Source organism: Crassostrea angulata, chromosome 5 (assembly GCF_025612915.1).
Source record: "Crassostrea angulata isolate pt1a10 chromosome 5, ASM2561291v2, whole genome shotgun sequence".
Classification (NCBI taxonomy): Eukaryota; Metazoa; Mollusca; class Bivalvia; order Ostreida; family Ostreidae; genus Magallana; species Magallana angulata.
Genome location: NC_069115.1, coordinates 7,569,174 through 7,596,794, shown reverse-complemented (window position 1 = coordinate 7,596,794; position 27,621 = coordinate 7,569,174). Strand labels below are relative to the sequence as shown.

At 34.0% G+C, this 27,621-nt stretch overlaps 1 protein-coding gene and 1 pseudogene across 1 annotated transcript; both read right to left on the bottom strand.

Annotated features, from left to right (window-relative positions):
* Nucleotides 1-5,765: 5,765 nt before the first annotated feature.
* Nucleotides 5,766-9,197, bottom strand: LOC128183728 (uncharacterized; annotated as a pseudogene).
* On the bottom strand, nt 8,695-16,150 carry LOC128184957 (uncharacterized). The gene is made up of 2 exons (XM_052854608.1): nt 16,044-16,150; nt 8,695-10,582 (listed from the first exon to the last, which is right to left on the bottom strand). Exons 1-2 carry the CDS (start codon nt 16,074-16,076, stop codon nt 9,878-9,880), a joined length of 738 nt encoding a protein of 245 aa, XP_052710568.1. The 5' UTR covers nt 16,077-16,150; the 3' UTR covers nt 8,695-9,877.
* Nucleotides 16,151-27,621: the final 11,471 nt, after the last annotated feature.

Sequence of the window (27,621 nt, the reverse complement as noted above, 5' to 3'; positions counted from 1 at the left end):
CTGCCGTCGATATCAATAGCAATCGAAAAGAGATCTTCGCCGAGGCCTACTGATTTCTCCAGTCCCGCCATGTTGAACTCTTCTGATGACGTCACGCACCAAACTTGCCTAAGCTCTAGGCTGCATGTAGATTTGGTGACCTCGTTTAAAATCGAAAGTACACCGATGGTACACGTTGGTAACCAATTGCTACCGATTGCAACCATTTGCATCCGTTGGTGACCTAACATGCTAATGGTAACAATCTGTTGAACCCTGAACGCACCTCAGATAGGGTACTTTAGTTTCTTATACATGTCTTTAAGCTAGCATAAACAATTCCTATGTAAAACTGCATTTTAATGTAAATGAAGGACGTTTATTTTTGGACAATCACAATTAAAGAAAATTAACTTTATCTTCCATTGTTAAATATCTATTTATTTATTTTTAACATTTCAAAACAAGATTCGAAGAACGAACACAACTTCTTTTACTCACTCGTCACAAATAACGCATCTTAATTAATATTTTTTCCAAATGTGATTGTAAACACAACTCTAGGTGTAATGTATACATAGCCTGTAGCCACATAATTAACTTAAATGTGCCTACCTTACATGTAACTAACAATTTTGTGATCCATGATATGATTGCATGGCATCATTGACCTACTGTGGGATCATTTATATTCGTTGGGTCAATTTTCGTGGGTAGTCAAAACTGTGCCACTTAGTGGGAACCTTATTTCGTTAGTATTAAAAATATGCTTGTATATACTTTCAAGGGGGTGTAGTAAATTAGCTGACAATGGTTACCTACGAAATTGGTCACTTTAGATCATTAGTCCCTGACAAACAATGATAAGTCCACAGTAATGAGTGGGTGAGATGTGTTACACTCCAGGTAATGTATTAAAATTATAGTATTCACTGTACACAAGGTATCCTCATGTATACTGAATGTAAATTGGGTACCTTATATGATTATGCATGGTGGCTACGATGATAGTAACATGTACGTACATAATCGAATGTCAAAAAACACTTAAACAATTTGTAATTTTCTCTCTATTAATCGTTTTAAAAAATGGGAAAGTGTATTTAAACCATCTAAATATTAAGGACTTTGGACTATGTGAAGATGGCGTGGAGTTACACAGTGTCGAAGTATCACAGTGGACAATGCACTCGCTTTTTACCCCTGCGACCCGAGTTCGATCCCCGTGATCGACAGTGATTGTATGTGACAGGGTATGGCGGTCGCCCGCTTGGACACGTTGGTTTTTCTGGGTACTCCCGCTGTCTTCCGCATCAATGACCCCTTCGAGCTAACATGCATGCCAACGAGAGATATTAGTAAAAGTTGTTAATTAAGGTCTTCCGTTGGAAACGGAAGACCTTATTGTTTTTGCTTTGTTTCTTTTCCTCTATTATTATTATTATTATTATTTTTTTTTTCTGTCACGTTTTCTCAAAAACGCTTCAGCCGATTTTTGTGAAACTTTCAGATCTTATTCAGGACAAAATTTGTAAAAAAATTACACGAGATTTTTTTGGTCATCACTTCCGGTACCGAGATATTAAAGATTTTATGTTTTTGCTTGTTTACGATTTTTCTCAAAAAGTATTCAAGATAGGACTTTCAAATTTTCAGAAAAGGTAGAGAGTGAACGGCCGCAGTGCCCTTCGCATATCCGAACGTCCGCCGTCACTTCCGGTCGTCACCGGAAGGAAATGAAAAACCTTAATTTTTCAATTTTTTGGATTTGAATTTTTTTTATTTTTTCATTCGATAGAGACGCTCTCAAAACTTCAGAATATGAAATTCGTTTTAAAATCAATCCATGCATTCTTGATATTTTGGACTCCAAAGTTCTGAAGCGAGGGTCCGCGTAGCTCAGTCGTTAGAGTGGTGGACTTGTGCCCAGGCGACCCGGGTTCAGTCCCTGAGTGCCGAATCTTTTTTCTCCCTCATTTGTGTTTTGATTTATGGGTTTATTTTTAAAATGATGGATTTGAATGTTTTCCGTTTTATTTTTGTCATAAATAAAAAAAAATAGCGGCTTTTTTTAGTACAAATATAGAGCTCTCTAAATTACGACGCTCGTCGCATCGCCGACATCAAAGACATGCCGCCGAAGTGCCCCTGCAGTTCGACCGCATTAGAGTTCGCTGGGTCGCTTTGCCGGCATCAAAGAAATGCCGCCATCTCAATGACTGTATGCACACAACATTTAGCAATGCACCCACGTAATTCTACTGGGCTTAAAAAGGAGGACTGCTTAGTATTTAATCCCATATATAGATACACACATGGATGTATACATGCGTTTAATGACATAGGTTGCTTATATATTGATTTCCTGAACATTATAAAACGCTATGTAATCTCTCTCTCTCTCTCTCTCTCTCTCTCTCTCTCTCTCTCTCTCTCTCTCTCTCTCTCTCTCTCTCTCTCTCTCTCTCTCTCTCAAGTACAAATGTTTTAGCATTTGAATAAGAACTAGTACAGGTAACGTGGAGTAAATTGGATAGAAGCTAAATGTACATTGGCGTCCAAAAAATTATACATATTTTATATCAAGTTACGGGATAATGTCTATGGATTCAAATAATTTGAAATTCATTGTTAAATGATTGTCCTCTTACTGATTGGAAGTCAACGCTAAAAAGTCATTTTTATTAAAGATGGTGTACTTTTTCCTTTTTTGTGCATGTCTATATACTGATACAAATATGTTGCCTGTCGGGATTAAGAAAAGCCTCCGAAGTTTATACACGTAACTATACAAACGAACGGGTGACTGCGACAAGGTTTGAAAACTGACCACCCGTTTATGAGTGTTTGAGCCTAAGAATAAATAGATGTAAAAAAATCAATAGTTACATCTTTCAAACAACCTGGAAATTAAATTTACACAGTACACGAACCGACCCCCCCCCCCCCCCCCCCCCGCCCTTCCTATTCACAAAATCATTTAGTTTTCCTGGCCTGATTTTACTGGATCTGTCATCTTGAACCTTTATTTTCAACCTAGTTCAAGTCTAGATTACTGTACTAATGACCAGACCTATTCGTTCATTTTTAAGAGAGATATGAATTTTTGGGCATTCGAGTTTCGATTGGCGTGCTTGACATGTACTGTAGAAAAAAATTTTAACTCCCGAGCCTCTTACTCAATCCTAATGAAATTTTGTGTAAATGTACCTCGGACCCCATTCTTATTGTCTGTGAAATATGCAGCAGATTGAACAATTAAGAAGAAATTCCTGAGATCAAACGTCGAGTATAGCCTGTACGGGGACTTAAAATTTACACAGTACAAGGGATGTAAGCATCCGCGTAATATTTCTGTTGCATGTATATTTCTTGTTTTCCGTTTAGTCTGTATCTACGATAGCGTGTGAACTACTTATGAATGTTACAACTGTGGAAATTACTGTCATCAAATTTTTACCGAATAAATTTACGTGTTACTGATTTCGTTATTTCTACATTTATAAAGAATTTATCAATCCTGCTGAAATAAAACAGTCAAACATAATAGTAAACGACACGAAAAAACATTCTCAACACTGAAATACATGGGTAAAATGCATCAGTCATTGTTTTAGGACTTCCCCTAATTGTTGTTAACCGAATCTGAGATCCACACCTCAAAATTCTATTTTCGATTTATTTAAGACGAAAATCAAGCTCGGGTCTTTTCACCCCCCCCCCCTCCAGACACAAACACGCATCAATATTTCAAATGACCTCGCACTGTTACCAAACCTGAATAGTCAGACATCTTACACGTTGTTTTTCATCTCATACAAAAACTCAGCTCCTCTCCCGGGCGGAAACTTCCAAAATTCAAAGACAAATTCGGGAGTTATTTCGCGTCAGCCATGTTTTGAGACACCTGCAAAGGCTGTGTGTTGTAAACTCGCCGGAGCCAAGATTTGTTCTTTCTCTCCTTTTTATCTAATTTTCTAACTAAAATATTCAACATAAAAGGGTGTTGGACTATAGTACAAATTGAAAAACACTCTTTAATTAAGATTTAGACAAAAACAGTGTTTTTATTATTAGGGTCTTCCGTCTTCAGCGGACGGAAGACCTCCTCGTTGCTCGCAACGAGATCGTGTCTAGTTGTTGAACTTGTTTCTCAATCGTTGTAAAATAAATAAATTTCTGTCATATTTGATGAGACCAGAGGCAGATAACATCCTATTGCCTGTTAACCCCAAATAGTGAAGGTAACCGGACGAAAATGCCATTTGGGAAGTGAAGGAAGTGCATAACTTAGCCATTCAGTTACCTGTTTCAGCCCATTAGATAATACCTACAAAACTGAATGACATTCCATCGTCCTGTGTAGCATTATTATAATTTATACCTTCATTTTGCTAAAAAAAAAATGTAAACAAAGTTAGTTGAATTAAAAAAAAAATAATTACATTTTACTTAAATAATCATTACAGAAAAGGAACTCATTTATTCATCAATTGTTTTAATCCAGATTAAATATAGGTACATTCAGGTCCTAGTCCTCGATTAAAAATTGTGAATGTGATTGCATAAATAGATAAAAGCTTATAAAGGATTAGATCGTTGTACATAGGATATCAGTCATTTTTACGATATGAATTATAGGAAAAGTGAATCAAAATTGAATTTTCTTTTTTGTGTTTATAGCTCTGAATTAATTCTTATTGTAATGATTGACATATCATCGATGGATTTTAAACTAAAGAACAGAAAACTATACTCTGGTTTGTACATGCGTAACCCTCATGTTTGAAATAAATAAAAATGAACAGAGTGGTTGGGCCTTTGTATAATAGATATGATACATAAGAAAGATGTTGATATATCAGAAACAATCTGTATACATATGGCCTGACATGGTTAATTTGCCCTAAATCTCTGTATATATAACCGATCCAAAAATAAGTTATTAGAAACAAGATATGTTGAAAATACAGTTTGCAAGTAATATAATACATTTGAATAAATCAAGAGAAATAGAATATGCAGTCACGTCAAGCATGTTTTCCAAAATTCATATTATGCGAATCACTTGGCAAGCACATGTAGCATTATATAAATACCCCGGGCAAACAACATCCGTAACAAGCAAAATTAATTTTTCCATCTTTGAATAATCTGATAATATACGTTTAATTTCTAAATCACCAATTTAAAGGGCTTTCAAATGCGGGGCGAAACTATTTGTCTATATGTAAACTGTATGTCAACAGTGTAATCCAATTATAATGGTCTACATACTTATTCTCTCTGGTCGTTTTTTTATTGGACATTGAATGTGATGGGTAGTTATAAATTGTTATTTTTGTAAATTCAACTAGGTATAAATTACATGTTATACTAGTAATGAGTTTAAAAAAATTAATCTGAAAGATTTTCTTTATTTTAACAAGAAGATATCAAGTCCCCTGTAATAGTTATCATATTAGAAAAATATCCACTTTCTTTATCAAAGGATTACCGTAACATGAAAGCATAAATGTCATAAAATTAATAATTCAAAGCTCTGCACTTAGTCTATTATATGAAACTTGCATATCTTTGAAAATAATGGTTTAATCCATATTTGAAAAAAACATGTTACTCATGATAAAAGTACACTTTTTTAATTATATTTCAATGAAATTCACGTTGCTGTGATGTTGTTATGCAGCCATGTAGATTTTATTAAGTATTACCTGAAGTCAAATACAGCATGTGTATGTTTAGCAGTAAATTAGTATCACAAAAAGGCAAAGAGCGTCGTTACATGCGTATTCCTTAAGTATCAACGATTTTCCAAACTCCTTTGTCTTTGATTTTACTTAGATTTTTAGTAGTTTTTACAATTCCCATGAAATCCATGAACATAAAATGACATGGCCATTTCAGAGTGGATAAAATGTACTTCGAGGTGTTGTCATCCTCCTCCAACTTTACGATCTTCCATTGTCCTTCAGGTCCTGGCTGTCCTTGCATAGATAAGCATATCCCGCTATTACTCAAGTAAACGTAATAATCCTGCCATTTCTTTGACTTAATGTAAAATATGTTGTCCAACTCTCTGTGTTTCACCGATTCAAACCTAAATTCGCAGCCATCCGATGGCGTAGTGTTAGTTAAACGTAAAGGGCCTTAATTGGTACATTGATGACATTTCCAATCTCCATCCCGGCCATTTTATCGAGCCAATGTTGTATGTTCGATGAAGAAAGTTTAATTTATCTTGATTAAAACTTGGAATTCTGATTTTGTGAAGACGAAGATAATTCAAAAAAATTTTGTTTTCTGTTGGATGAAATATTGTGAGAAACACAATTTTTTGGAAACTTGTTACCGTAACATATGTAAGAACTTCAAAATCTGACTTATAGTTAAGGTTTTCCGCTGGGAGCGGAAAACCTTACTATTATTCTGAAAATTTTTCAAATTTCTTCTTATTATTTTTTTCTTCTAGACGCCAACTTTGATCCTTAATATCTCGCTCGTTTGTTCATCGATTGTTTTGAAATTTTCAGGACTGATAACATGTCGCGTGATGTTGTCGTTGCATATTTTAGTTGAGGAAAATCCCTATCCAGTTTTGAGTTATTCCCCTTTTAGTAAAATTTAACGACTTCTTTTGTCCAGGGGATTTAGCTTTAACGATGACTGGCAGAGTCTCAAAGATGGGCTGCTTTGGAAGCTAATACATTGAATTTGTGCGAGATATATATTATTTATTATTTAAATGCAAATAAAAGGGGTGGTATAGATGTTGAAACAAAGGTAAGAAAATTTTTTTTAAAAAATCGCGTATTTTTCGTGTTAGTTTTCTACCTGATAAAAATTTGTTATAACATGTATTTTAAAATTTCTTGGTCTTACCCAGACCTTTCATTCGGTATACCGAAAAAGGGGCTGGCCCTTATAATTAGGTAGTTAGAGGCGTCCAAAGTTTCTTGTCAATAACTTAAAAAGGAATAAAAATTTCTTATGCATTATTTTAGCAAAGTTGTAAAGAAATTAATTTTGAATCCTTCTATAGTATTCAATTTAATGTTTTCGTTATTTATAGTCAGTATTTGCAGAAACAATTGTTGTCAGTTCGGTCCATTTTATGTGGGGGTGCGCACGTTTATGAGGTTATGAAAGGGCTTCTTGTAATGCACTAACTGATACATGTAGCGCGCAAAAATAATTCCACATAAAATTCCCAAATGTTTTTATTCATATGTACATTTTCATTTCATATAGATGAACCTCTTTGACCTTATTTTTGTTGTTTGTTTCATAACTGTGCCCCTGTCTATATTTAGATGCATTACGAGACTCAGGTAACCGATCGATAGGAGAGTCGCTAGCTGTATTCAGGCCGTCGCCTAGACGACTGTGCATGTGCTTGTAGAGCTGGACGTACACGTTTAACGCCCCACTGTGTTACTGTAACAGAGACATTTTGAATTGTTTCAGTACTGGGAAATGTGTTGATAAAATGGTTCCAATGCATGGCAATTAAACTCAACTTTTCTACAATACGTATACACGACCGTCTTATAAAGCACAATGTGTATTACTGACATGACAAATGTACGCTGACAATTTAATACGAACGCGGGATTGCTCCCTAGAGAACAATTCTTTTAAAGCCAAAAAAAAAAAAATACTGATTTGCGATGGATATAATATAATTATCATCGTGGAGATGATTTTAAAAAGTGAACTTAATATTCGTATACGATAATATTTGAATCCAAAGCCGCTAGTTTTAAGTTACGGTTATTAGGGATATTAATTATGACTTGCCCCGCGTTTCAGGTTTTTTACTTGCAAAACAAACGAAAATACCAAACAACCTTCAGCAGCAACTTATAAATTATTTATTCCATACACAATTCTAAAGAGGTAATTAAATCAATTTTATAAATGCTTTATACTTGTATTCGCTATCTTCCATGGAAAAAAGTGGCATGGAAAAAATGTTGTTCAATGTTCATCAAATACGCTGTAGCCTTAGCAATCGAAAATAATTAACAAATTTTATTTTTGAATTTCTTTTGATGTAAAAAAAAAAAAAAGAAGAAATTGGTTCTCAGTCTCTCTTTATGCCTGTTTGTTAGCGGTTAATCCAAGTTCATTTTGAATATCCTTTTGTTATTTAAAAATGCGATGTAAATTTGTTTTCATGCAATATTTTGGATAAAGCAATGGAGAGTTGTTTCTTGAAATTTTATTAGACCATAAAATTGTAAAATGCTAACATTGAAAATTGTGCCCGATTTCTTTCTTTTTTTTTAAGGTGAAACTTTATTGATTTAAAAAAATGATTCTTTGAGACAAACAAATTGACATAATCAATAAGAGTTTGACAATCTCTAACTGCAGGTCTGTAGCTTTTAGTCAGAAAAAGAATCGGATGGACGACCTAGGACACAGATCGTCCATCCGAATTTCTTGAAAATTGCCATTATTTTCGTACGCAGATGCAATACTCACCGAGACTAAATGGTTCGTATCTAAGTTTTAAGTTTTAACTGCTTTGAAAGGTAATATTGGTTTTCTGATAATTATGAACATGAATAATTAAATAAAAATGGTTAAAATTACAGTAAAATTACTGTCATCGGTCTTCTCCGTGCGCGGATCTAGAAGGGGAACGGTTCCAGACCCCCCCCCCCCCCCAGCGAAATTTCTTTCAATTACGTATACATCATAAACTTACCAAATATGCCTCGGACATCCCTTGGCAAACTCAAATAACCGTCTGACTTTTCAACCCCCACCCCGGAAAAATTTTCTGATCCGCGCATGTTCCCCCTCCTCGAAATACAAAATTATTCTTCAAAACCCCCTGTAAAATTTCCAGGATCTCCGCATATATACTAAGAGATTCATTGGCGCTTGCGTTCGGTAAAAATGCGTGTAAAACGTTTGCCAATGGTCTTTTTACCTTCGTACCGGGCATAACCACAGTCCCACTCTGTGAATAAAATGCGGCGAATCAAACTAGAGACAACGTGTTAAGATCTGTATTTGCTTATAAACATGTAGTATCATCGTGCAAAATGCACTGTTCAATTATAATTTTTTTTTACTTTACTTGTAAAATTCAACATCTGTTTCGTAATTTTTTCTCACAGTTTATTTTTTACAAAGTTACTTTTTTATTTAGTGATTGACACTTTTCAGACTTTATATGTGATTTCAAAGAGACAGAGTGTCATGTCTCAAGGACAGTTAATCTCTCAAAACAACATTGTGAAATTATCAGATTTTCATTTCTTGGACATCAAAGACTCATTGAGTTTATTTAATTATTTTATATCTGTGAACCTTTCACTCAGCTTACTTATATCATTACCTGTCAATTTATACTCATTGTTAAGATTCTTATAAATAGTTATGTACAATTGTCAATGCGCAGTCTGGAATACGGCGGCCAGCCCCGTCCACGTCCGACTCTCCCAGAGTCTTGAGTCCGGAGGCCACTACTGGCCATATCCGACTTGCTTGTAACATGTCTGTCTGTTAAATTGTTATAATGTTGCCATCGTTGAGTCTCGTCCAATAATGTGGAATCCTGCATCAATTGCCTGTTTATTTCTGTGGAACTGTAAACTGGTGGACCTTCGGGAATACGGCAGACCTACCCTTCGTTTTAGCTTACGGCCCACAGCGCGCCACAACCTTATACCTTTTACACTTTACGCCAACATTCCCTCACCCGGTTCGTACTGCACACGACCGATGCAGATCCAGACGAATTCTCTATCACCGTAAAATCTACGCGGTCACAGAAATATAATACTTTGTTTCTCAGTGTTTACACATCTAATATTGTACTATGGTCAGCTATCAATTTTTTGTAATACGTCACAAGTATGACGCAGCTACGACGGAAAACCTAATCGTTGCTTGCAACGAGCTCGTCTCTAGTGTTTTCATTTATTATTGCAAGAACTCCTTGAGTACTTGGTTGATCATAGCCACTTCGCAGCTTGATGCAGAAAACTTGCCACAAGACAAGAGTGCGCAGATTTGCCAGTTGAAAATAAAGATTGATGTAGACTGTTGCTCGTTCAGCAGACGGTATATCAGGCTGTGTCAGTAGTTCATACGTCTTAGCTTTTAAGTTTCCTAAGAACATCACGGTTTTACTGGTGGGAAACCTGTCCTCTAGTTTAAGTACAAGAGTTTCATTGGTTCGGTCGCTGATCTCGTTCAAATAGGCATGTGTAGTGAAAAGCAAATCTTTCAAACCTACCGCTTCTGCATTAAGCTCTGAATCTTGGTAGTGCAGCAATGCTGTGTATATCTTATCCCTCCCTGAAGGGAAAGCAGGGGTTATGAGAGTTGTTCCAAGTTGCTTTAAAATGGCTGCCATTGATATTGAGAACACCAGTCCCGCCGGTAATACAGAAAGTCTAGAGGCCTTAGATAGCAAATCGATTGCAAGAGATAGCTTGTGATAATGATTCCCCGTGCCTGTTTCATTTGTAGTCAATCTATCCAGTTTTGTAACACATTGCAAAAATCCTGCAGTGTTGTTTCCACCAAAGGCAACGTCAATTTCTGTTTCCAAGTTATTCAGCTTTTCTAATTCAATCTTCTGTGAAAAAAATATTACTTTTAACAAGAACCTCCGTCATGAAAGCATCGTTTTGTTTTCTTTATAAAATAATTCAATTCTTTTAAGTTATACAGAAGGAAAGGAGAATACTAATACATCGACGGTTTGTTAATGTCATTTCATTATTGCTGTCAACGTTTGTATCTCACTTAACATATTCAGTTATACTCTTTGTGTTGTTTTTCATGATGTATAAATACAAAAAAGCATTCAATGTTAAAAAAAAGTGTCGATTATTGCAAGGCTCGAGGGATTGACAAGTCTATACATTCCTTTTGTGATTTAAATGGGCATGGTTACGATTTTCAAAATATATTTTTTGTTTATAATGTTTACAGTGCTTTAGTAAGGCATTTCTAATGGCCATATAAAATTTGAGTGTTAATTGCCGTGTTATAAGTGAGATTAAGAATTAACAGATCCTTGTTAGGAACTGTTTAATTATGTCCAAAACTAATCAATAGATAGAAAATGTGCTTAAAAAAGCTTTTTATCGTATATTTAACCAATAAAAAAATTATAACTAACTGCTAACCTCTCAAAAATTCATAATGCAAAATACAAATTCAAAGCAGAGTAATTAACACGGACCTCTAAAAAGTAAGAAATGGGATCAGGTGACTAGGAGGAGTAAGCATCCCCTGCCGACTGGTCGCACCCGCCGTGTGTTTATTGTCAAGGTCATGAAAAACCGAAGAAACTTTAGTCAGTCCGGTGTATAAATAATGGTATTATATGCATGAAATAAAGTAAACAAAAATATGGACGAGCCTTGATTCAAAACAATTGTGAGCTCTGTATTTTGCTTTTAACTCTAAAACTGATGCTTAAATTTTTGTTGATCATTAGATATGCCTTACTAAGGCATTGTATTTAATAAAAATAGAAAATAAAATTTGACCAAAATCTTGGCCATGCCCCTTTAATTTCTGGCACCTAAATGCCCAAGCTTTACATTAAAAAGATCCAAAAAAGTAGCCTATAGCTACAGTGGAGTTTTTTAAAATTTTTTTTTAATTGGATTTATAGAAAAAGAAAAGTAAAATGCTTTGAATAATCACCTAAAATGGCAACCGTATGATGGCAATAACTAAACGTATCTGTATTTAAAAGGCTTATTTTACAGTCTGTAGAAATTAAAGGTACAACATTGTAGTCCTGGCCGGATATATATTAAGGTTACCAAAAAAAGTAATTAAAAGCTTGCATATACAATGAATGGAACGTGCTATCAAAACTGTGCTTAATTTGGATAACTAGCCGTCTTGATTTTGGTACTCTAGTGAATATTTCAACAGATAAATCTTCATAGAGAGGCTTTATAATTCATTAAAGTTAGTTTTAAGTTCCTATTACAGCTTGTTACTCAGTTTTCTTGAGAATCATAACCAAACTACAACAAAGAAAACGAGCTACTCTTTGTTTGAGTTAATGTTATAGTTTGTTTTCAGCAAAAGAAAATCATCATTATTATAAACTACTAGTAGGTGAGTTTATAATTAAAAATGACATATTTTCATGCCAGTCATATTAGGTGTTCGATATACGATGTTTGATATGCGTTTGAATTCAAGTTGAACTGAAATGCCACAGTCAGGTCAAACATATTTTTACGACATACATTACAACATAACATAGCATTTAAATCTCATACTTTAGCAATCGATTTTTATGCAATAGCTTACAGTCTCTTAACATGCCTTTAGATTTTTAATCGTCATAGCATACCATAGCAAACCATAGCATAGCATAGAATAAAATTATAACTCGGTTTTAATGTTTTTAGAACAAATTGTTTACATTGCAGATAACTGGTCAACTTTCATTTTTATTTTTAATTTTATTTCGAAAATTTTGGAACTCAGCTGTATGCAAAGACGTCTTAAATCAAATATCATAGCACGGCATAGCATAGAATAATAAAGCGTATCATAGAATACTATATCATCAAGCCATTATTGTAATTTTTACATAGGCAGTCATACAAATCTCAAAGCAGTGCAATAAACCTCAAATCATACATGTATCTTTAAAATTTTATATCATAGCATAGCATAAGATTGTAAAAGACATGCATAAAATGATTGTATGTTTGATTGAGTTAATTGTAAGGTATTATGAAATTTTACTTATGTATTGTAGATTAATATTTATATATAAACGTTAGCTGACTTCAAACATGACCATTGCAAAAATTTTACCATCCCAATAAGGAACTTAATTCATCATTTTCCTACCATTAAAATTATACAAAGTTTTAGAAATTTGAATTTTTATATGTGAGAAGTTTTTGTTCAAGGAAATTTTTTAAAAGAACAATATCTATAGTCTACAGTATTCTATGTCGCTATTTATATAATAGTGATGTGATGTGCATATACTATGTCTGGGTTTGATACATAGTACATGAGAATAAAAGCAAATAATCATCGGCAGAGCAAGCGTTTGTTCTTTCACATTAATCATTGAAATTGATCTTAATAAACAAATTGCTGTACAATTAAAAAAAATCAACGAACCTTTTTGTTCATAATTGACCTTACCGAGAAAGTAAAACTGTTTGGCAGAGAAAATCTCATTGAACTTTTTCTTGTACATTTTTATCAAGCGTCATTAGAAGCATTTTTATATACAATGTTCTTTAAATTCATACCTGTTGACCCTCCCGCATTACGCGAGAGACTCCCGCAAAACGGCCTAAAAATCTAAGATCTCCCGCGCGGGAGACAAATTTCTCCCGCAATCGTATTTGTCTTCCCCATACCCCCCCCCCCCCCCAAACTTCTGAATCTTTACATGCAAATTTCAACAACCACTGCAGGTTTTTCTTTGATTTTGAGCTCAAAAAGCTGCTGTGTAGCTTGAATATATCAAAATCCATCTAAGTACTGTCTACCGTGATCATCGTATATGACATGTTATAGTCCAGTTTACTTTTTACGATTACTTCCGGTTTTGACTTAAATCAGTTACGTATTTAGTTATGCATAGGCCTTATAAAAAATTATTGAAAGCTTAAAACATCTTGATTTTACTCTGTAACCAAAGAAAACAATACACAGCCAGTGGTGTCACTTAACAGGTGCACAGGTAAAGCACCCAAGCCACGTGCAGTGAGTCGTGACTAATTCTGTCTGGCCAGCACGGTCGGTAAAAATCAAAGTGAGTTTGGAACACTGAGTGTTTATACAAGCTACCGATAAAAAAAGTATATCACAAGAGTTTTGAAAGTTTATAGTACCGGTACTATGAATTACAGGGATGCTATAGATATTACAACATAGATCATTTTTAAATGATACTGGAGATATACATGTTGTTTTGTAAATTAAAAATCTATCCTATATATAAGGCAAAAAATAAATTCATAATTTTAATGAATATTATTTACTGGTATTTTCTTAACTGGGTTTCACTGGAACTTCAAAATACGCAAAAAAATATTCTGTGTTTACCCTAGATGTCAGCATGCAGTGATGGTTCAATACTGAACAATAAGATGACTTAATATAAAAAGTGGCACTACTGACTTTTTGTTTTGAACCATGCAAACAAAATCATAGTTTTCTGAACAAGTAGAGCAACACAAGTTGTAATTGCACACTGGTAGTCATAGAAATAATAAAATTTGAAATGATTACAAATGCATTAATTACAATGAAAAAATAAGGTATCTAACAGTATTTTTAATATATATTTGCATTTCACGTGAAAAAATGCCGTTTACGCAAAATCTCCCCCTTAGCCAAGTTGGTAAGGGGGAGATTCACCCACAAAGCAGCTTTGAAAGGTTAACAGGTATGTAAATGTTTAATCAACTTGTTTAAAAATTTATTTGTGTAGTAATTTATATAAAACGTCAATAAGGAGGCATTTTTGGAAAGATTCATAATTCAAATTGCTTAGTTTGAATCGTATGTATCTACGTTCTGCCAATATATAAAAACCGCCTTTTACATTATCGGATGTTGTGGCGTAACGGCAGCGCGTTAGGCTAATGAGCGTAATGATTTTAGGGCCGAGAGTTCGAAACCCGATCTCGGCACTTGTAGATAAATACCATACTCTATTTCGGCATAGTATGATTACGCTATATCAACCCTTTGTAAACTAAGATAAAATATATGAGTATTGAATATATAGAGACATGCTAACAGGAACTAAATATAGTATAAAAAATAAGAGTGTGTGTGGTAAATAAAATCAATTTTAATACTATTCTTTCAATACATGATTGTTGTGAGGTTTTCCTATTTACAATTTTGATCATTTTTTCCGGAAATTAAAAAAAAAACTTTAAAAAAAGATTCTTGTGTGAAAGCAGCCTACACGTATAGCAATCATGGTACGTTAAAGAAAAATCAATGCAAAAATACCATAAAAACCTACTATAGACTGCCGCGGATTTTAAAACTAAACCCCATACACTTTATTTGGGAATGGACGTTTGAATAAAATAAAACTTTACAAATTAAGTTAAAAGTTAATGCATATTTTGGCTTGTCATGGCCTTTTTTGTTAGTACCATTTAATTGTAAAAAAAAATCGCAATAGTACACTATGTCCCTAAAACCGACCTTTACATGGTGACGTGTTTTACGAATAAAATGAATCCGATTTAAATGTTTTATATATTCTTACATAATTTGTAGTGCTGAGTATAAAACGCTTCAAATTTAATTCACTCCAAAAAGTCTAGCTGTCATGATGACATGTACTTAACCCTTCAAAACGGGGTCAAATATATATTTAATGTAATTCCTAGGCATAGAGATAAGTACATATATATGGTCGAATTTGATTGCAAACGTTTGGTTGATATTCTTTTCATAAATAACAATAAAACTCTTTTCTTGACAATGTCTAAAGTTCACTTAAATGAAGAATCAAAACTTAACTGTTAAACTCACGGTAAACGCATGTTAGAAGTGTTTGAGAATGAAAACGAAAAAAACATACGTGAAAGCTGTAAAAATTGCAATAGCACTGTTAGAGTAAGATGACCCAGTTTAAATCAGATTAACCGAGCCTTAAATTCCATTTTTGCCTATTACGTTCTGACAGTAAATTTGAAATATTCCTTAAAAGTTTAGCTAGTGATATATGAGGTAATCAACAAATTTTATCAGCACTTTCCCTACAGCGGTGCTATTATGTATTAAAGAATGAATAGTTTTTAGTAAGTAACGAAAGGTAACTCCGCATCATTCCGCAATTTTTAATGGCAATGTTAAGTAATCTTCTGCGGTCACTTATTTATGGTAAACATTTTATTGAAAGCAATGTTTGCAAGAGGGATGGATGATTGTTGCCATTTATAGACAGCGTTGATCTATTTAAGATGAACAGTTTTGAATAGAGATAACGAAAAATACTTAAAAGCTAGAATCTAGAGATTTTTTCCTGTATCTAATATTTCTTTTAGAGTAACAAAACATACCTGCATGTTGAAGGTTGATCTGATGGAAATCATTTTGACGACCCAGCCTATTAAGGTGTTTGCAAGAAAAGTTATCAACGAAAACTGACATTAGTAGATAATTTTCCAACGATCGAGGTTCAATTATGTTGATAGACTGACCCAGTTGTTATCACTTACGTTCTAAATAAACATCCACATTCAATACACTATGTAATTTTCTCCTCTTAGATATCCGCAAGTGTTTACAAATATCATATATATGATCTTTTATTGATAAGATTAAGGGTAACTTTAAGGTCGGATGGATACCAAATGAACGAGTACTGTAGGGTGTCTTATCATAAATATTTGTTATGTTTAAAATTTACAACGTCAACATCTGACAAAACAAGTGCCAGTAATATCTATAAGTCTGTGCTTCTATCTTTTGATGAAAACGTAGTACTCCATAATTGAAACAATAATAAAATGTAACAGGTAACCATCCAGGAACACAAAACATAACAATGTTTCACATTATTATTTTTTATAATATTACAAAATGTAAAGGTCCATTTACATGTAAAATGGAAATTATACATATACATAATTATCATTACCTATTTTGAAATATACACGAAATATTAAAACCAAACTCTAATTAACTACTCTTCAACTATTTCTTTATCCAATCCTAATATAAAAAAACAAACCATGTTTTAAAATACATGTACAAGTCATTTTTAATTATTAAATATACATGTCCAAGTAATTTGTAATTTTTAAATATACGTGTACAAGTAATTTGTAATCATTCATTCATTCATTCTTTATTTGCACAAGACATACATCTTATGGCATAGGTTATTACATATTATTAATAGCAATATTGAAATAATGGTATGGTACATGTACATGTACATGTAAAGTACATTAACAATATATATAAAATAAAATTTTACTAACAGGCGAAAAAAACAGAGAATTTTTCTTAATTATCATGATTATTGAAAGCTAATTTGAGATACTTCCCCAAATTACACAGTTCTTTAAAATTTTGAACACTGAATGATTGTATAAATTTGTATACAGAAGGTTTTTTCCAATAATATTTCTTAATATATTTTACTCGGATTTCTCTATACTGCTGACATTTCAAAACGAAATGGAATTCATCTTCAATACTTGAACAAAATTTACATAAGTGTCTTTCTTTTGGTACATTAGTGTGTCGTCCACTTTCAATTGCAAGTCTATGAGATGACAATCTAATTCTTGTAATTTGTTTCTTATATGTAGAAGGTATTGATTTTGTTAAATAATATTGTAATGAAAACTGGTCAATAATATGCTTGTAAAAATAACATCGAGATGAGGAGATAATCTGTTCTACAAGATGTTGAGTAAAGTGATCAATGATTCTTTGTTTAATTAAAGGAAAATAGGTTGCACAATGTATATACTCCTGTTCATACCATATATGTCCTAAACCTATTTCAAAAAGTTTATTTTTAATTACAGTAACCCAATTTTCAGCAGGTGCCAAAGACGATTCACAGTCATCATACAGCATTTTGTAACAGGACTGCAAAATACAATTCTGACTTTGTAACAATTTGAACCAAAATTTGAATATTCTAAACATTCGTATAGTTTTCATAGGTAGCCTCCCAGTTTCAAAATATACAATTGCAGTGTTTGTATTTCTCTTCACACTTAACACAAATTTAATATATTCTAAATGCACTTTTTCTATATCATTTGCAGCATGCATGCCCCATATCTCACAGCCATAATTTAATATACTAGCAATATAAGTATCAAAAATTGACAGCATTGTTTCAGTGTTCCGATACAATTGACTTGTTTTTTACTTTAAAGAAAACATGGCTTTTCTCCCTTGGCTCACCAACTGTTTCTGTGTATTGTTAAACTTTCCATTATATTGTAACAAAAGGCCCAGGTATATAAAGCTATCGACAACCTCAATTGGCTCACCATTTAAATGCCACCTTTCATTATTGTGAATTTTATAACCATTTCTAAAAATGACAACTTTGGTTTTTTGTACATTTTCAGTAAGATCCCAGACAGATGTATAAGAATATAATGTATCTAACATTTCTTGAAGCCCATGTGCAGTTTCGGAGAAAATTACCATGTCATCTGCGTACATTTAAACAAAAAGATTTAACTCTTGAATTTGTATTGGTATGTTACCTTTACATAAAAATTCCATTTCAAAATCATTCACATATAATGAAAACAATATTGGAGTTAGCACTTCTCCCTGCAAAAGTCCTTTGTTATTTTTAAAAAACTCAGATAACTTTCCTGCTGAATTAACACATGATTTCATATTATTATACATACTACGAATGAAATTCAACAATTTTCCTCCAATACCAACGTTAGACAATTTTTCCCATAATTTCAATCTTCCAACAGTGTCAAATGCTTTCTTAAAGTCAACAAAATAACAATACAATCTTTTTTTACTTTCTTATTGACATATTAATAATATTTGAAAGGCTAAATATAGCCTCAGCTGTACCTCGTTTGGGTTGAAATCCAAACTGTGCATCAGTGATTACATCATTTGCGTCAGACCATGTTAACAATCTTTGATTCAAAATAGATGCGAATAATTTACAAAAGCAACTGACAAGACTAATGCCTCTATAATTATTGGGGTCTAATGCATCACCCTTTTTAAAAACTGGTATTATAATACACTGTGCCCACATATTAGGGGAGAAACCAGAAGACAATTTTCTTTTGAATAATCTTAGTATAATTGGAACAAGATAATCTTTAAACTCAATGAAATATTCATTAGTTAACAAATTAGTACATATACATGTACAAGTAATTTGTAATTATTAAATATACATGAACACGTAATTTGTAATGAATAATGTGATATTCTACTATTGTCCTTTATTTACTGCACTGTACTTGGGTGATGTAACACAGATTACTCCATAGCAATTTTTGATGAACATGACAGTGATTGCAGTGTGTAAAAAAATATTATGTAGACTGTTTTACCGTACATGTATCACTAGGTGAGATCCCTTCTCATTTACAGCATATTACACTAACATGCAGAATAAACTCTACGCACTGACATGCATATTTCGGTATTTATATTTTTATGTTAAGGCATTCATCATATGTACATTTGAAAATAAGATAACGTATGGTACAAATCGTTAACTTTGACATTGATATGATTTATTATATAAGTGTCATTTTGATACAATATTAAGTTGGTAAGATGAATACAATGAATTCAATCACGCTTGAATATAATTTTACAGATTTTAATGATGGAAACCATGCTTGTTGCTCCGAGGTACATGTGACGTATCATTTTCTCGCGTTGTGCACACTACATGTATTTACATCATATTGGGGACGCAAAACAATCAAGTAAATGTTTTAAAGTGGTCCATTATCAGCCATTTATCAAATTTGATTAGAAGTTTAATCAAAAAGACTTTGAAAATGTAAACATAATAAGAAACAATGTGAGCTTGTAGACATATTTTGGCCCGTGGTCGATCAGAAGTGTATATGAAACATTGAAATGCTTATTAATAACTTTCTTATTAAATATTAGGTACCTGAGTTAATATTGGTCGCTACATACATTGATTCACTACGTATATAAATATGTTTTAAGTTATAAGGACACCGATACATGGCTCCTGGTAGGTACATGCTGCCCACCCAGGCATCTAATAATATCAGTGTTCCGTCTCCGAGCGTCAGACATCTACCGCCTGATGTATTAAAACAAACCAATAGGAAAATGCCAGGTATCGAGGGCATCAAGCAGCTAAATGTTATTTGAGTCTGTACGTACCAATCGCACCAGATTACGTAGTTATCATTAATCTTCTGGCAGATGAGAGTCACGAAGCCCTTTGATGCAGACAGCCAATAAAGAGAATGAAAACGCGGTTGCCGTACGTATACTTATGCCGGTCAAACGAACATATTTATTTACTTAATGGTTGAAAATAAAATCTTCACCAAAAATGATGAAACATAATTTTTTTCTGATGCCAGTGTTCGTTATATTTCCTATGCCATTTCAAAAGCTATGTTCATTTTCTGGACATAGTCAACATGGTACAAATGGTATCCTGAACCGCAATTATATACCTGCAGCAGCTTTAAAAACTGCAAAATCAGAATATGGAATTGGAGCGAAGATAATTTTGTTTTGGGATCACGATTTCTTTTAAAGATCAACATTAAAAGTACAGTTAAAAGCATTTGTCCATATTATACCAAGTGAATGTACTTTAACATCGTGCTTTTAACATCAACTAGCAAAAAACTTTGCGTGTAATTATCAAAGTAATGCTGGAATACCTTTATTTAATCTTAATTAGCTGCAATTAAGTATTAATAATTTGAATCATTCTAATGTTCGATTGCTTGGACCGTGTTATTCAATAATCTCCTGTTTCATCATCTGACGCTTGCCAATCTTAAACAATGTGGTGAAATATTTGGCCGTACTTATACGTCTTACAATAGTTGCAGAACAAGAAGTATAAAAATCAGTTGCTTATAAGCTATTTGTAAAAATGAATTGCTGAGAGATCGGTTCTTCTGTTGACTGGTTATTTTTACATCTTTTTTGGGGGTTCACTGGGCAAAAGGATGTTATCGCACGAATAAAAAATTATATGTTGATTTTGCAGTGCATCATATAATTAAGTATTGAATCCTTATTTTTTGAAAGATATAGTCTCATAACTGCAACGGTGTGTGCATACAAATTGAATAACGCGCATTAGCGCGTTATGAAAATTTGTTTGCACACACCGTTGCAGTTATGAGACTATATCTTTCAAAAAATAAGGATTTAATGCTTATATTTACATTTTTTTTACATTATTGCCTTGTACGCAAATGCAAATTATACCTCAAAATTACTGTATTATCCTATGGGTAAGTTCAAATTAATGGAAGAGCCACAATAACAGCCACAAGCGTGATCTTTGATTTTCGCTTGTGACGTTGTATTTAGGAGCGTTAAACGTTTGTGACGTCACAATTAAAACTCGTGATTTAACCTATTAGTACCCTGTCTGTGTTATGGTGCTATATCTGCGGTAGCTTTACATGCAAAATATATGTGGAATGTAAATATTTAAGTATTGAATCCTTATTTTTTGAAAGATATAGTCTCATAACTGCAACGGTGTGTGCATACAAATTGAATAACGCGCGTTAGCGCGTTATGAAAATTTGTTTGCACACACCGTTGCAGTTATGAGACTATATCTTTCAAAAAATAAGGATTTAATGCTTATATTTACATTTTTTTACCTTCTTGCCTTGTATGCAAATGCGAATTATACCTCAAAATTACTGTACTATCCTATGGGTAAGTTTAAATTAATGGAAGAGCCACTGTAACAGCCACAAGCGTGATCTTTGATTTTCGCTTGTGACGTTGTATTTATCAGCGTTCAACGTTTGTGACGTCACAATTAAAACTCGTCTTTAAACCTTTTAGTACCATGTCTGTGTTATGGTGCTATATCTGCAGTAGCTTTACATGCAAAATATACGTGGAATGTAAATATTTAAGCATTGAATCCTTATTTTTTGAAAGATATAGTCTCATAACTGCAGCGGTGTGTGCATACAAATTGAGCAACGCGCGCTAGCGCGTTATGAAAATTTGTATGCACACACCGCTGCAGTTATGAGACTATATCTTTCAAAAAATAAGGATTTAATGCTTATATTTACATTTTTTAACTTCTTGCCTTGTCTGCAAATGTGATTTATACGTCAAAATTTCTGCTTTATCCTATGGGTAAGTTCAAATTAATGGAAGAGCCATTGTAACAGCCACAAGCGTGAACTTTGATTCCCGCTTGTGACGTTGCATTTCACAGCGTTCAACGTTTGTGACGTCATAATAAAACTAGTCATTCTAACCTTTGAGTACCCTAAGTGTGTTACGGTCTTATAACTGCAGTATCTTTTCACACACTTAACGTAGCTCGCGGGTTTGCTGACGTCACAATGTGATTCGACGTAAAGAGTTGAACGTAATAGCAAACTCGTACATTTCTTTAAAAAATAACAAATGATCTTTAAAAACATAAAATGAAATATTTCAAAAAGCTAGATTGCAGTTTATACAAACATTTATAATTATCAAGTGATAAATATTTAAAGACGTGACATACATTATTGCATTTAGTTCTATAATGTATGACAGTGTGCGTCGGAACTCTTTCATCTAAAACCATGTGCAGTCAAGTATATTGTAAAAAAAAATTGAACCGTATGTATTAACTTCGCTCGTTTAACAATTATAAATTCTGTATCTTCAAATACCGATTTAATTATTAAATTTCTTTTGGCTTTAGCTAGTTATCGTATACGATTACAAACTTAAATTATTATGTCAATAGTTGTATGGTAATTATTTTTGCATTGAATGATTGACTCATTGAGTTTCATGAAAAGAAAAGTAGCCATGTTTCTTCTCTTCACAACCTTACATAAATTGCATTTATGCATTTAAAAACATTCATAATAATGTTAATTGGATTCGCATGTTCTGATATGTGTTATAGTCAGCTAGTCTTGTCAACCAGCGCATTTTCATTTTTTGGTTCTCGGACGTAAGAAATTGATGACGTCAGGCTAACGTCGTTATGAAAATATACGTTTTTGTGAAATGTTTTAAATCTTTAAAGTTATTTTGCGAAAAATTGGCCGAGAACACATATTGATTATTTTTTATGAATCGATTCAAAATCATCTCTTCTGTTATTTTGTTGATTAAAATTAAGTTCGTCTAGATCGTTTAAAAGTTTGAAGCATAGTTTTGAAATGCGGTTTTCGACTAAGATATGCATTTTACTCTATATTTTATTGAAATGGCGTTGCGTGATTTTATCAGCGACACTGTGTTTGAATCACGATAACATTATTACCACGCAGACGAATCTCAAATAAATTTCAGAAATAAAACTCTGAAACCTATCGATCACATTGACAAATTTTCAGGACAGGTTTTCTCACAAGCAGTAAACCCGCGAGCTACCTTAACATGCAAAAAATATTTGAAATGTAAATATTTATAGATACATGCATAAGAAACGAATGTACCCTAATTTAAAAAAAAGCAATTGAAATACTCTCTGGATTCTTGTTTGCATACAGTAAGTAAGAATATGTAAAGCTGATTGTTTGTAACTTAAGGTTGTTTTATCACGTGTTTATGGATAACTTTGTTACTAAACATGGCCAAGTCTTATTTAATTCTTATTTTTTTTTAAATATGATTTAAATATATTTGCTATTGACATTGACAACCAGGTTTTCATGGGTTTACTAGAAATATGCTTTTTAAAATGGTCAGGTTTTTAAGTAGTATTTTATGTTTAACTGATATACATGTATATAAATGTATTTGAAACATCAATACTAAGAAAGTGTTGTGCTGTGAAAAAATGTGAATGCAGCAATAAAGGACAACAATTGTCTAGTGAATAAAACCGCAATTCCTCACTTATTCTCCCTTGTAGGCTTTTTAAAGGTGTATTTGACCAAAATGGTGGATTGTAAATGGTAATGGTAAACTTATAGTAAAGGCATACCCAGAATATTTAGACCAGTACAACAGTTTTTTCGGTTGAAATATTTCACCCCTGCGAATGTTTTTGTCATTTAAATTTAGACCACGTGGTTTTACTTGACCCTTTCAGTTTCTATTTCCTAGAATCAAGATACATGTACTTGCAGTCAAATATAAAATCTAGACGTTTTTTTATTTTAAACTTTATATCCATTTATTGGTGGATACGCTGTACAATGAGTTCTAGAAAGAAATGGGACAATAGAAATAGGTTTTTATGATCTTGTCACAATCAACATGCTAAGAAGCGCCCCCCTTTCCAAGGATTAATTTTTGATCCGCACCTGACCTAGTCATAGCATCTATGCAGAATGCTCCTTGAAATTGGCTCGATATACTAAGTTTTAATTCAAAACAGACATTCATTTATTGTAATGCACACATAAGCATCAAACATGGCTATGATTTTATTAAGCAACCCAATGTTTATATTTTCAACCACTCTTCACGTGGTTGAACACTAAGGATAACTCGGTTCTGAATATCATTGATTAGTTGAAATAACTGCTAGGTGATGAAATAAGACATATATCTTAATATATTTTCATGTTTAACATAAATCAGAGTAGGATATGATATGAAAAAGGACCAGTAATTACATATTTTAAGAATATTATCCGAACACTTATGAAACGGTTGAAAGAGTTATCTTCCCTTGTTTGTATTTTTATTATCAGTAATTATTGTAAATAGTGTAATTAAAATGTCAAATGATTAAAAGAGTTATTCAAGTCTTTTTATTATATAAAAACAAAACAACAAAAACAGTCATTGTAGTTTCTTTTTAGTCAGATAGACTTATAAATCGAGAGAGTATTTTTGGATGTTCTTAAACACTTGTGTTAGAGATAATGCAATTGGTTTAAGAGCCAGATGGTGTCGCAAGTTGGGTTGGTTGATGTTGTATAGTCTGTTCAGAAGACTCATACGTAAAGTAATCCCTGAGTGCGAATTACTGTGTTGTAGAATTTCACAGCCGTGAATTCTGTAAGTAGGAAACATTGGTTAATTAAAGTAGGATTAAGTCAGGTTCTTCGAATGACAAATTGATAGGCCAAGTGGCATAGCCAGATTGATTGACCAACTTGCATTACCAAGTGGCTGAGCGACAAGTTGCCTTGCCAGGTGGCAAGGGCAGTTGACAAACATAGAAATAGCCACAAGGCAGTGACTTATATATATCTGTATATATTGAGAATTACCACAAGGCAGTGGTTAACCTATATCTGTATATTTTGAATTAAAGCTTTTCTGTACATCATAGAGGCACTTGGCAAGTGTCTGCATTCCCTATTAAACTCGGGTGAACCGTGTACGGACCGAGACGCCTGGTCGAGGCCGCGACACGTTACAAATTTGGTGGCAGCTGCGGGATTTTGTAGGGAATTATGACGGACAAAGAAAAGGAGCCAGGTGACATTGAGACCAGTTTGCGTGAAACACTTGACAAAATGGAAGAAAAGTTGAAGAGGTACCGTATAGATCAATCTACGCCAATTGGTAGCCAATATGACAAAGTGTCATCAAGGGACAGTGGTCTTGCCACTGGTCGGTTAGATGATACATATGACTATGAAAGGGTACCAAGAGACATCACCCTGACAGATAGTAGGAGACATGGGTATTCTGACAGAGGGACAGATTATCTATATGATCGTATCTACCAAGGCAAAGGAACCAACTCCCCCCACCAATACCAAGGTGCAAGACCGAAAGTTCGCTTTGAAGCAGACCAGTTTGACAAGGAGAAGGACTATTTGCCAAGAGACAATTTGCCTTATAGATCCAATGTACACCAGCCTTCCCTTAAATCTGATGTCAACAGGACATTGAATGAAACATATAGAGACGAAAGGGACAGCAAATTGACAGTTAAGCCAGCTACATATGATGGCTCTAGTTCCTGGCTAGATTACAAGTGTCACTTTGAAGCATGTGCCAGTGTCAATGGTTGGAACGAAGAAAAGAAAGGCTTGTTTTTAGCATTATCCCTACGAGGTCAAGCTCAAGCAGTATTAGGTGACTTGCCTAAGGACAGGGGACAACACTATGAGACACTTGTCAGGTCTTTACAAGAAAGGTTTTCGCCTCCTAACCAAACCGACCTGTACAGAGTGCAACTTAAAGAAAGAAGACAAAGGCCATTAGAGACTCTTTCGGAATTAGGCCAGGCCATCAGGCGGTTGACTAACTTGGCATACCCAACTGCACCTGGCGAAGTTCGTGAAACATTGGCAAAGGATCAATTTATTGATGCCTTAATTGATTCAGACATTCGTATTCGAATCAAGCAATCTCGTCCTGCCAATCTGAATGAAGCCATTAGCCTTGCTGTAGAACTGGAGGCATATAAAAAAGTTGAAAAACGAGATAGAGAACTCAGAGGACACTTGAGGACAGCTATTGCAGATGAACAACCCCAGCTAAATGGTATCAATGTTGATAACAAGCTGGAAACCTGGATGAAGTCAGTAGAAGAAGGAATGAAGTGCATTACAGAAGAACTGAAAGAATTAAGAAGCTCTAGGCAAAAGAATAATGATGACAGATGGTTTCGAAGTGACCGTGCAAATAACAACAATCAAGAGCGCAGGTGCTATGAATGCAAGCAGACAGGACATTTTAGACGTAACTGCCCTGAGCTTCGCAGAAGACGGAAACAACATGACAGTCTTGATAAAGGCCAGAAGGATGATGCACAAGGTGATAAGAATGCAGCGAGAAGACCAAATGTGTCAGTTGGCCTTGGCTCATCAGTTGAGGAATGTGGACTGTATGTAGAAGTTCAGGTACAGGGAGAAAAGGCAAAGTTTCTTGTGGACACTGGTGCTACTGTAACACTGGTATCAGAAACTCTATACAAAAAGTTACCAGTGGCAATAAGACCTAACTTGCGAGAAGTATCTCAAACAATATGGGCAGCTAATAGTACCCCACTTTCCGTGCATGGAAAAGCAGACTTTAACATTTGTGTTGACCAGGTGACATGCTACAATGATGCTATAATTGCAAATCTGAAGATTGACGGTATTTTAGGCCTTGATTTTATGAAGAAAAACAAGTGTTCAGTTGATGTCAACAATGAGACACTCATTATCAAGGGGCATGAGAAGCAAATGGCGATAGAAGGGTTCCTTGGCTGTTTTAGGATAACAGCTGCCAAAACAGTTAGCATTCCGCCAAGAAGTGAGGTCATAATACCCGGCAAAGTTTGTGTGCCAATAGGTTCACACATTCCATCTTGTGAAAGTATAGTGGAACCAGTTGACCACATTTTTGGAAAGCAAGTTGCTTTGACTGCAAGGTCAGTTGTTTCTCCTGGAGAAACTGTTCCCGTAAGACTCATGAATACGGAACAAGAATCAAAAATCATTTATTCAGGAACCACAGTAGGACAGCTTTCTGAAGTGAATACAGTACAGAAAATGTTGTCAGATGAAGATCCCCAGAGTGCAACCATGCTGCGGAAGGATCTGGCAGAAATGTTGCAGAAGACAGTAGACACTCTAACTCCCGAACAACATGAAGAGGCAAAAGCATTTTTATTAAAGTACACCTCTTTGTTTGCAGAAAATAATTTTGACTTGGGCAGAACAGGTGTTGTCAAGCATCACATCAATACTGGTGATAGTCGTCCTATCAAACAGCATCCAAGGAGGGCACCGGCTCACTTGACAGAGGAAGCAGATAAAACAATAGATGACATGCTGGAGAGAGACGTCATCAAACCATCCAATAGCCCATGGTCCTCACCTATTGTCATGGTTAAGAAGAAAGATTGCTCATATAGGTTCTGTGTGGACTATAGAGGCCTCAACAGCTGCACCGTTCAAGATGCATATCCTCTTCCGAGGATCGATGAATCCTTAGACCAGTTGTCTGGGTCAACTTGGTTTTCTACACTTGACCTTTGTTCGGGCTACTGGCAAG